Source organism: Mirounga angustirostris, unplaced genomic scaffold, assembly GCF_029215605.1.
Source record: "Mirounga angustirostris isolate CCGP_5_RB_7025 unplaced genomic scaffold, mMirAng1.0.hap1 SCAF_12, whole genome shotgun sequence".
Classification (NCBI taxonomy): domain Eukaryota; kingdom Metazoa; phylum Chordata; class Mammalia; order Carnivora; family Phocidae; genus Mirounga; species Mirounga angustirostris.
This window is the reverse complement of record NW_026991720.1, coordinates 77,711,062-77,723,827: the sequence shown is the minus strand read 5'-3', so window position 1 is coordinate 77,723,827 and position 12,766 is coordinate 77,711,062. Positions and strand designations below refer to the sequence as shown.

At 39.0% G+C, this 12,766-nt stretch overlaps 1 protein-coding gene across 4 annotated transcripts in view; it reads right to left on the bottom strand.

Annotated features, from left to right (window-relative positions):
- The window catches only part of SEMA3D (semaphorin 3D), a 271,318-nt gene that overhangs the window by 73,104 nt on the left and 185,448 nt on the right, over nt 1-12,766 (bottom strand). For all 4 annotated transcript variants that reach the window (XM_064575343.1, XM_064575344.1, XM_064575342.1 and 1 more), the window contains one exon: nt 3,785-3,924. In XM_064575343.1, coding sequence (XP_064431413.1) covers nt 3,785-3,924 — 140 coding nt within the window. The remainder of the gene's footprint in view (nt 1-3,784; nt 3,925-12,766) is intronic.

Genomic DNA, 12,766 nt, shown 5'->3' with positions numbered 1-12,766 from the left:
TTTTACCTCAAAAGATTTATCCTAAGAAAGCATATAGGAAAGCAGAGGAAGATTTAGATATCAAGAAGTTGACTACTTTTTTTTAAGAGGAAACCTGTTATTTAAATAACATGGAATAATCATGGATGACTGTGGCATCAGGGTAGCGAGTGTAAGAGACAGGAAAAATATGGTATTACAATTGAATGATAAGGAAAATGCTCACAGTGTAATGGTTAGTGGGAAAAAAACTGGAATAGACATCATTGGAGGCCTCATAATCCTTTACGTGTCACTATATTTTCAAAACTATTTATATTGCCTTTATAATAGAAAGAACAACAATAAAACAAGGACCTACAGAGAGAAAAATACAAATATTTGAAGATGTTTTAAAAATAATTGTTAAAAGCCACACACACACACAAATACTACCACAATGGCATAAGGTATTGACTCTTCTAGTCATTCAGACCCCCAAAGTACAACAGAAGCTCAGGGACTGCCGATTAACTCGCTACTTACAGCACAAACACCATCAATTTCAAGAATAGCTTTATAAGGAAGTCAGCAGATAAGTGACTCATGACCTCTCCAATAGCACCCAACTGTGAAACAGCTCAGTAAGGAAATGTTCTCCTCCTGGCAGAGAATAAGCTGGTGACAGGCTCTGTGCCACAGGAGATTCTAGTCCCTCTCACAGGCTTTTTTTTTAGTGGGGGCAAGATTCCAAACTGTGACCTTCTTGGTAAGGAGCAGAAGGTAGCCTGCTGGGAAAAGTCCTTCAAATCTAGTCTGGATCTTGCCCCTTTCCTCAGCTCAGGAAGCAGGATCACATATCCTGGACAATGTGTAACTACCTACTTACAAAGGTAGATGAAAATACCAGTTGGAATATTATAGCTAGGATGCTCTGAAGTAAAATACACTATTTCTGCTCCATTAAAATTCATGGAGCATGGTACCACCATGACTAGGTGATACACTCTTAAAAGGTACATTAAAGTAATTCATTGCCTTTTCAGGAAGATAAAAGATGTGAACGCAAACATGAATAGGCAAATGTATATACCTATAACTTGGGGTAAGAGATTACCCCAAGCAGAGTACCTTATTTTTTTTAAAAGTCATTAAATTTGCCATGGAAGAAACATAATTATTAAAGAATAATGTTTAGCTGAGGAGAGGTTATCAAAATTTATTAACTATAAAATTAAAATACTAGTTTGGGACGTTTAAAAGTAAATATTGCAGGGGCGCCTGGGTGGCTCAGTCGTTAAGTGTCTGCCTTCGGCTCAGGTCATGATCCCAGGGTCCTGGGATCAAGCCCCGCATCGGGCTCCTTGCTCCGCGGGAAGCCTGCTTCTCCCTCTCCCACTCCCCCTGCTTGTGTTCCCTCTCTCGCTGTGTCTCTCTCTGTCAAATAAATAAATAAAATCTTAAAAAAAATAAATAATAAATAAAAAAATAAAAGTAAATATTGCAATGTAACTAAATATTTGCATGTTAAAAAAATTCAGAAAACATTCCTCCTGTATTTCTTTGATAAAAGGTTAATGCTTTATGTTTCAAAGTTACATAATTACTTCCAGGTCAGATAATACTTTAATATACACTGGGGGAAAAGGGGCCCGTAAAATAAATCCATATTTAGCATAAATATGGATATGCCATAATCTTAGAATTTATGGATGTCAGTAATGATGAAGAATCAAGTTTTATTGGAGAAATCTGACATAACAAACATTGGAGTATTCCCTTGGTATTAACTATGTAAAGAGTCAATATTTTATTTTATTATTATTATTTTTAAAAAGACTTTATTTATTTATTTGACAGAGAGAGACAAAGCGAGAGAGGGAACACAAGCAGGCAGAGTGGGAGAGGGAGAAGCAGGTTTCCCGCTGAGCAGGGAGCCGGATGCGGGGCTCGATCCCAGGACCCTGGGATCATGACTTGAGCCGAAGGCAGATGCTTAACGACTGAGCCACCCAGGCGCCCCAGGAGTCAATATTTTAATTAAAAAAATTGTTCTCAAAGATTTCAGATGAAAAGAAAGATCTTACCACCTTAATGTAATGGTGGAACACATCTTTACATCAATTTCTTATGATAAAATTTGGTCCTTCTACTGCAAGGCTTCTCAAACTCAGCACTACTGATTTGGGGCAAGAGAATTCTTTATTGTGAGGGATTGTGAACTGAAGAATGTTTAGCATCATCCCTGACCTCTACCCACGAGATGCCAAGAGCACCCTCCGCCTCCCCCCACCCCAGCTCTGATAACCAAGAATGTCTCTAGATATTGCCAGATGTGGACAGTGTAGCAGCAAAATCTCCTACAGTTGAAAACCACTATTTTATACTAATGTCTGACTGCTTGCATAGATTTTTTTTTTTTTAATATTTTATTTGTTTATTCAAGAGAAGAAAGACAGAGAGCGAGAGCATGAGTGGGGATGGCAGGGGAGGAACAGAGGGAGAGGGAAAAGCAGATTCCCCGCTGAGCAGGGAGCCTAAAGCGGCGCTCCATCCCAGGACCCCAAGATCACGACCTGAACTGAAGGAAGACACTTAACTGGCTGAGCCACCCAGGTATCCTTTAAATGTTTATAGACTTATCAAGGAGGTTGTATTTTAGAGCATTCGGTCGGCCTGTTTATATGACAGAGAAACTGAGTGTTAGAGAAGTTACAACCTGCTCATAAATCCTCAGACATCAACTGAACATGTGATCAGTGCTAATTCGTATTTCACACATCTTCCTGATAGAGAGTATCTGCAATTTTATATACATATTTTACATTTGTGAATAATCCTCTGCTTTGAAATTCACATTCTCCTGTATTTTCTCATTTTATTTTCATAGTAACTTTTGTATTTATTTTGTTCACGTTAGAAAATTCTGGCCCATGCAGACTCAGTGATATTATCAAAGGACCTAGGACAGGGATTCAATTGAACATCTAATTCCGAATCCTGAGTTCATTGGATTACTCGTTACAGTGTCCTCAGTTTAATATTGGGAATATTAGAACTCTATACTGAGTTTAGCTGGTTTCTCTTAGGCACTGAAAGAGAAAAATAAAAACCCTGCCAATTACCCTTTGTTTCATGGCACTCAAATAATAAATACAGGATTTCTCAGGCTACCCAAAATTGTCCCATTAAGTTCAGTAACATACTTAACCTATCTACCTCACAAAATTTCTGTGATTGTTTCAACCCCTATGTATGTCCTAGAAAGACTGAAACAGAAAAAGTCAAAAGATAAAGGGAACATCCACGTTACTTTTCCCTCTGTTGATTTAATTTTAATACATAAGAGTGAAAAGGTACATGGCCAGCTAGTTATCCAACTTGTTCATATTATATGATAAAGATAGATCTTTCTGTTGATATATGTATTCAATCTGCTTTATGATATAAGTTAAACACAATATGAGTTAAAATTTAGTCCTTATCCTACTGTGGGGGAAAATACTGTGTTCTTATTTTTAATCAGGGAATTGTTCTAAAATATAGATAATCTATGAGAATGAAAATTTGAAAAACATTATGTAAATTTCTTATAAAAATTCAATCTGCTTTTAAATATACTTTATTAATGTATTTGTAATAAGTTGTCCTATTTTTATCTCAAATGCATTAAGTTTCATGTTAGCGAGTAACTGTTATTTTCCTTTTTATCAAATAGTGATGAGAGCACTGTATGGCACTGAACATTGGACATCTCTCTCAACCAAAACTTGATTTAACTTTAACACTCCCTCAAGGTGGTCATTCTTTGATGACTATAACTCACCTCCTCTCGATGCTCATCTCCTGACCGCTGGATATACCACTTAATAGATGCTTGTTGGGATTTAGGTATACATTCCAGAAAGGTTGAATTAAATTCAATGCCAAAAATCACCTTTTCATCAGCAGTTTCATGACTAATGCCTGGAACGCAAACATGGAATAGAAGATTAACCTTGACCTTATTTTAAAAGCAATGGGAAAATAGACTGATTTAGAACAGATGCTATGGGGGAAAGATTCATTTTACATTATTAAAGAGAGAGGAAATTCATGATATGATATTGTTACCTAAGAGTCAAATATTATCTAATAGATTGACTTTTAAAACTCTATCACTGCATTGCAATTTTTACCCTTTCATGAATATATTAACTATTTGCAACTGTTTTTTTTTAAATAAGAATTCATAAGACCTAACTCTAAACATTGAATCACTTTCTTTGAGCTGAACTGAATAAAACTTTAGTGTCTTTTAATGCTTCACACGTTTTAATTTGTATAAAATATAACCAATTTAGTGGATAGTTCCAGAAGAGGAGTTTACTTCATCTTTTAAGAGAAATTCTATCATGAATTGATCCACAGAGCTGATCATATAACATTAAGACATTTTAATACCAACAAAGTAAGTACAATGGTCTGTACTTGATAAACTTCTATAAAGATGATATTGAGCTAGATGCTCTAATACTCCGAATGTGGACCTTATCCGTATTATCTACCAAAAAACAGTTCTCTTTTATTCAAAGAGGGGTACTTAAGCCCAACATGCATTTGCTATAAGATAGTTAATGGGATGCTAAAGGAACAGTGTCTCAGACACCTTATTCTCGTAAATCAACTGCAGCATCTGAAATACATTCCATTCAGAGTAGCCAAAGGCTGTGTCCCATGTGTGATCTAAGATCTGTAGCTCAAATTTGATCAAATAAAAAATGACGGCTGTTCAGCCTGGCCCAAACATGCACTTTTTCATCATATATTCAGATGTCTCAAATCTGCAGATGGGTCTACTTAGCATTTTAGGCATAAACGAAGAGTAAGGCTTACGGGACCTTTGTGAATCCTAAATGTAAGCACACAAAATTATCAGCAAATGGCATGAATGCACATTTATCCAATACTTAGACTTTCCTTTGAAGAAACTTCTTTTGAACTTGTTTGTGTTTTACCAGCAATGATTAAGTCAGGCGTGCTGACACCATTATGAATTAACCTCATCTAACTTTCAAAATGTGTGAATTCCATTTGAAACTTGTAAGATATCCACTATCCCTGCCAATTCAACAGATTATATCTATGATTTTCACAGTTAATAAATTCCTAATGCACAGAAAGATCATCAGTGCCAATCATGGAAGAGAAAGACATGCATTATTTCATAGTAACAGATGCCATTCTCCTGAGAAAAAGGAGTTTGTGAACAAAGCAGGGAGCTTGCAGGCTAATTGTCAGGTGATGGGGCAAGGGCTGGGGAGAAGCTAAATTAGACTGATTTAACCAAAGAATCAGTCAAGTTAGTAAAAGATAAATAAGCAAAATCAACGAGAAAAGTGAAATAGCTGATTGTACAGAATCCTTTTTCAAATCAGTAAAAAGAGTGACCCTTTGACACAAAGTCATTCCTATGTCAATTTGACAGGAAATTCATTTATTGTTGTCACCAGTAATTTTTGTTTCATTTCTGAGTTTTAAATTTCCTATTTTTTAACTATCTCATTTACAATTATATCAAAACTTAACTAAGGAGGCGAAACACCTGCACACTAAGAACTATAAGGAATTCATGAAAGAAACTGAATAAGGCACAAGTAAATGAAAAGGTTTTTCATGCTCATGGATTAAAAGAATTAATATTGTCAAATGTCCGTACTACTCAAAGCAATCTACAGGTTCAATGCAATCACGATCAAAATTCCAATGACATTTTTCACAGAAAAATAAACAATCCTAAAATTTGTATGGAACCATAAAAGACTCCAAATAGCCAAAGCAATCTTTAAGAAAGAAGAACAAAGTTGGAGGCATCACATTCCCTGATTCCAAACCATATTATAAAACTATAGTGGGGGGCGGAGCAAGATGGCGGAAGAGTAGGAGACCTGGATTTCGTCTCCTCTCAGGAATTCAGCTGGATAGGGATCAAACCATTCTGAACACCTACAAACCCAACAGGAGATCGAAGAAAAGAAGAGCAACAACTCTCTCATGAGAAAAGCGACCACTTTCTGGAAGGTAGGACGTGCCGAGAAGTGAATCCGAGGCGATATTCGGGAGGATAGACGGCGGGGGAGGGGCCTCCGTCGGCCGCTTCTGGCAAGTGATAGAGCCGCGGAGCACAAAATCGGAACTTTTAAAAGTCTGCCCCGCTGAGGGACGTCACTCCGGTGGCTAAGCGGGGGGTGGAACCCTCCGGGACAGTGTGGTCACAGAAAGACCGGGGGTGCCTGAGTGTGGCAGAGCTCCCAGGTAACGGAGCAGGGAAGCCGGCGGCAGAGGCGGAGCCCAGGCGCGGGCTCTCAGCTCGGGGTCGCCATTGACTGTGATCCGCGGCACAGTCGGGCCCCTGCTCCTCCAGCAGGGACCCAACAAGCGGCAGATCCGGGGAGACTCACCTTCCTCCCCCGGGAGGAGCCGCGCGGGAGCGCACTGCGGGGATCTGCTGGGTTTGGAGACTCCACCCGGGGTCGGGTGCCGGAGATAGAAACGCGCGGTCACAGGCCGGGAGAGCACGGGGTGCGGCCGGAGACCGAGGAGACGGGAGTGACTGACGGCTTTTCTCTGAGGGCTCACGGAGGAGCGGGGCCCTGAGTTCTCGGCTCCTCCGGGGCGGAGATTGGGAGGCCGCCATTTTCACTCTCCGCCTCCAAAGCTGTACGGAAAGCTCGCAGGGAACAAAAGCCCCGGAGAGCAAACCCGAGCAGATGACTTAGCCGGGAGGGGGCAAGGGCGGGGCACTTCCGCCTCCGGCAGAGACATTTGGGAACCACGGCAACAGGCCCCTCCCCAGAAGATCAGCGAGAACAGCCCGCCAAGACCAAGTTTACCGATCAATGAGAACGGCAGAACTCCAGCGCTAGGGGACTACTGCACATAGAATTCACGGCTTTTTTACCATGATTCTTTAGTCTTTTAAAGTTAAATTTTTTTTAACTGTCTTTTTGTCTTTTTATTTCTTTTTGAATTTTTCTTTTTCCCTTTTACAACCAACATCTTATCAATCCCTTTTTTTAAAAAAAACATTTTTATTTTTCATTTTTAGAGTCATATTCTATCCCTTCCTAGTAGTTACCCATATTTTTGGCTTATATATATAAGTTGTTCTCTCTTTAAAATTTTGAGATAGTTTCTTCTAACAGATTAAAATATACCCTAAATCTCTAGTGTATGGTGTTTTCTATTCCCCTGCCTGATCACATCCTCTCCCTTTTTTTTTCTTTATCTTTTTTCTTTTTTTAAATCCTCTTCTTTTTTTTTCAAACAACTTCTTATCAATTCCTTTTATAAAATATTTATAATTTCCATCTTTACAGTCATATTCCATCCCTTCATCATATCAACCCTTATATTTGTACATATATAAGTTTTTCTTTCTTTAAAATTTTGGGAGGCACTTTCTTCTAAAAGACCAAAATACACCCCAAATCTAGTGTGTGGCACTGATCTATATACCAGCCTGATCATATTTGATCACATTCTGGTTTTTTTGTTGTTGTTGTTGTTTTGTTTTGTTTGTCTTTGTTTTTCTCTTTTTCTGTTTCTTCTTTTTCTTTTTTATCTCTTTCCCTTTCTTATCCCACTGCTTCAGGTCTTTTCTGATTTGTTTAGAGTATATTTTCTGGGGACGTGGTTACTCTGCTAGCATTTTGTTCTCTCATTCATCTATTCTCCTCTGCACAAAATGACAAGACGGAAAAAATCACCTCAACAAAAAGAACAAGAGGTAGTACCGACTGCCAGGGACCTACTCAATACGGACATTAGTACGATGTCAGATCTAGAGTTCAGAATCATCACTTTAAAGATACTAGCTGGGCTTGGAAAAAATATGGAAGTTATTAGAGAAACCCTTTCTGGAGAAGTAAAAGAGCTAAAATCCAACCAAGTAGAAATCAAAAAGGCTATTAATGAGGTGCAATCAAAAATGGGGGCGCTAACTGCCAGAATAAATGAGGCAGAAGAGAGAATCAGTAATATAGAAGATGAAATGATGGAAAATAAAGAAGCTGAGAAAAAGAGAGATAAACAACTACTGGATCATGAGGGCAGAATTCGAGAGATAAGCGATACCATAAGACGAAACAACATTAGAATAATTGGGATCCCAGAAGAAGAAGAAAGAGAGAGAGGGACAGAAGGTATAATGGAGCAAATTATAGCAGAGAACTTCCCTAATTTGGGGAAAGAAACAGGCATGAAAATCCAGGAAGCACAGAGAACCCCTCTCAAAATCAGTAAAAATAGGTCAACACCCCGACATCTAATAGTAAAACTTACGACTCTCATAGACAAAGAGAAAATCCTGAAAGCAGCTCGGGATAAGAGATATGTAACCTACAAGGGTAGAAACATTAGATTGGCAACAGACCTATCCACAGAGACCTGGCAGGCCAGAAAGGACTGGCAGGATATATTCAGAGCACTAAATGAGAAAAATATGCAGCCAAGAATACTATATCCAGCTAGGCTGTCATTGAAAATTGAAGGAGAGATAAAAAGCTTCCAGGACAAACAAAAACTAAAGGAATTTGCAAACACAAAACCAGCCTACAGGAAATCTTGAAAGGGGTCCTCTAAGCAAAGAGAGAACCTAAAAGCAACATAGACCAGAAAGGAACACAGACAATATACGGTAACAGTCACCTTACAGGCAATACAATGGTACTAAATTCCTATCTTTCAATAGTTACCCTGAATGTAAATGGGCTCAATGCCCCAATCAAAAGACACAGACTAACAGACTGGATTAAAAAACAAGACCCATCGATATGCTGTCTGCAAGAGACTCATTTTAGAACCAAAGACACCCCCAGATTGAAAGTGAGGGGGTGGAAAACCATTTACCATGCTAATGGACACCAAAAGAAAGCTGGGGTGGCAATCCTTATATCAGACAAATTAGATTTTAAACCAAAGACTGTAATAAGAGATGAGGAAGGACATTATAACCTACTTAAAGGGTCTATCCAACAAGAAGATCTAACAATTGTAAATATCTATGCCCCTAACATGGGAGCAGCCAATTATATAAGGCAATTAATAACAAAAGCAAAGAAACACATCGACAACAATACAATAATAGTGGGGGACTTTAACACCCCCCTCACTGAAATGGACAGATCATCTAAGCAAAAGATCAACAAGGAAATAAAGACTTTAAATGACACACTGGACCAAATGGACTTCACAGACATATTCAGAACATTCCACCCCAAAGCAACGGAATACACATTCTTCCCTAGTGCCCATGGAACATTCTCCAGAATAGATCACATCCTAGGTCATAAATCAGGTCTCAACCGGTACCAAAAGATTGGGATCATTCCCTGCCTATTTTCAGACCACAATGCTTTGAAACTAGAACTCAATCACAAGAGGAAAGTCGGAAAGAACTCAAATACATGGAGGCTAAAGAGCATCCTACTGAAGAATGAATGGGTCAACCAGGAAATTAAAGAAGAATTTAAAAAATACATGGAAACCAATGAAAATGAAAACACAACTATTCAAAATCTTTGGGATGCAGCAAAGGCAGTCCTAAGAGGAAAGTATATAGCAATACAAGCCTTTCTCAAGAAACAAGAAAGGTCTCAAGTACACAACCTAACCCTACACCTAAAGGAGCTGGAGAAAGAACAGCAAATAAAGCCTAAACCCAGCAGGAGAAGAGAAATCATAAAGATCAGAGCAGAAATCAATGAAATAGAAACCAAAAGAACAGTAGAACAGATCAACGAAACTAGGAGCTGGTTCTTTGAAAGAATTCACAAGATTGATAAACCCCTGGCCAGACTTATCAAAAAGAGAAGAGAAATGACCCAAATCAACAAAATCATGAATGAAAGAGGAGAGATCACAACCAACACCAAAGAAATACAAACAATTATAAGAACCTATTATGAGCAACTCTATGCCAGCAAATTAGATAACCTGGAAGAGATGGATGCATTCCTAGAGATGTATCAACTACCAAAACTGAACCAGGATGAAATAGAAAACCTGAACAGACCCTATAACCACTAAGGAAATTGAAGTAGTCATCAACAATCTCCCAAAAAACAAAAGCCCAGGGCCAGATGGCTTCCCAGGAGAATTCTACCAAACATTTCAAGAAGAATTGATACCTATTCTTCTGAAACTGTTCCAAAAAATAGAAACGGAAGGAAAACTTCTAAACTCATTTTATGAGGCCAGCATTACCTTGATCCCCAAACCAGACAAAGACCCCATCAAAAACGAGAATTACAGACCCATATCCCTGATGAACATGGATGTAAAAATTCTCACCAAAATACTATCCAATAGGATCCAACAGTACATTAAAAGGATTATTCACCATGACCAAGTGGGATTTATCCCTGGGCTGCAAGGTTGGTTCAACATCCGCAAATCAATCAATGTGATACAATACATTAACAAAAGAAAGAACAAGAATCATATGATCCTCTCAATAGATGCAGAAAAAGCTTTTGACAAAGTACAGCATCCTTTCTTGATCAAAACTCTTCAGAGTATAGGGATCGAGGGTACATACCTCAATATCATAAAAGCCATCTATGAAAAACCTACAGCGAATATTATTCTCAATGGGGAAAAACTGAGAGCTTTCCCCCTAAGGTCAGGAACGCGGCAGGGATGTCCACTATCACCACTGCTATTCAACATAGTTTCGGAAATCCTAGCCACAGCAATCAGACAACAAAAAGAAATCAAAGGCATCCAAATTGGCAAAGAAGTCAAACTCTCACTCTTTGCAGATGATATGATACTTTATGTGGAAAACCCAAAAGACTCCACCCCAAAACTGCTAGAACTCATACAGGAATTCAGTCAAGTGGCAGGATATAAAATCAATGCACAGAAGTCAGTGGCATTCCTATACACCAACAACAAGACAGAAGAAAGAGAAATTAAGGAGTCCATCCCATTTACAATTGCACCCAAAACCATAAGATACCTAGGAATAAATCTAACCAAAGAGACAAAGGATCTGTACTCAGAAAACTATAAAATACTCATGAAAGAAATTGAGGAAGACACAAAGAAATGGAAAAACGTTCCATGCTCATGGATTGGAAGAACAAATATTGTGAAGATGTCTATGCTACCTAGAGCAATCTACACATTCAATGCAATCCCCATCAAAATACCATCCACTTTTTTCAAGGAAATGGAACAAATCATCCTAAAATTTGTATGGAATCAGAAAAGACCCCGCATAGCCAGAGAAATGTTGAAAAAGAAAAGCAAAGCCGGCAGCATCACAATTCCGGACTTCCAGCTCTATTACAAAGCTGTCATCATCAAGACAGCATGGTACTGGCACAAAAACAGACACATAGATCAATGGAACAGAATAGAGAGCCCAGAAATGGACCCTCAACTCTATGGTCAACTAATCTTCGACAAAGCAGGAAAGAATGTCCAATGGAACAAAGACAGTCTCTGCAACAAATGGTGTTGGGAAAATTGGATAGCCACATGCAGAAGAATGAAACTGGACCATTTCCTTACACCACACACAAAAACAGACTCCAAATGGTTGAAAGACCTCAATGTGAGACAGGAGTCCATCAAAATCCTAAAGGAGAACACAGGCAGCAATCTCTTTGACCTCAGCCGAAGCAACTTCTTCCTAGAAACATCGCCAAAGGCAAGGGAAGCAAGGGCAAAAATGAACTATTGGGACTTCATCAAGATAAAAAGCTTTTGCAAAGCAAAGGAAACAGTCAACAAAACCAAAAGACAACCGACAGAATGGGAGAAGATATTTGCAAATGACATATCAGATAAAGGGCTAGTATCCAAAATCTATAAAGAACTCATCAAACTCAACACCCAAAGAACAAAGAATCCAATCAAGAAATGGGCAGAAGACATGAACAGACATTTCTCCAAAGAAGACATCCAAATGGCCAACAGACACATGAAAAAGTGCTCAATATCGCTCGGCATCAGGGAAATCCAAATCAAAACCTCAATGAGATACCACCTCACACCAGTCAGAATGGCTAAAATTAACAAGTCAGGAAACGATAGATGTTGGCGGGGATGCGGAGAAAGGGGAACCCTCCTACACTGTTGCTGGGAATGCAAGCTGGTGCAGCCACTCTGGAAAACTGTATGGAGGTTCCTCAAAAAGTTGAAAATAGAGCTACCATATGATCCAGCAATTGCACTACTGGGTATTTACCCCAAAGATACAAAAGTAGGGATACGAAGGGGTACGTGCACCCCGATGTTTATAGCAGCAATGTCCACAATAGCCAAACTGTGGAAAGAGCCAAGATGTCCATCGACAGATGAATGGATAAAGAAGAGGTGGTATATGTATACAATGGAATATTATGCAGCCATCAAAAGGAATGAGATCTTGCCATTTGCAATGACGTGGATGGAACTGGAGGGTATTATGTTGAGTGAAATAAGTCAAAAAGAGAAAGACATGTATCATATGATCTCACTGATATGAGGAATTCTTAATTGTAGGAAACAAACTGAGGGTTGCTGGAGTGGGGGGTGGGGTGGGAGGGATGGGGTGACTGGGTGATAGAGACTGGGGAGGGTATGTGCTCTGGTAAGCGCTGTGAATTGTGCAAGACTGTTGAATCTCAGATCTGTACCTCTGAAACAAATAATGCAATATATGTTAAGAAAAAAAAAAGAAGAAGGTAGCGGGAGGGGAAGAATGAAGCGGGGGAAATCTGAGGGGTAGACGAACCATGAGAGACGATGGACTCTGAAAAACTAACAGGGTTCTAGA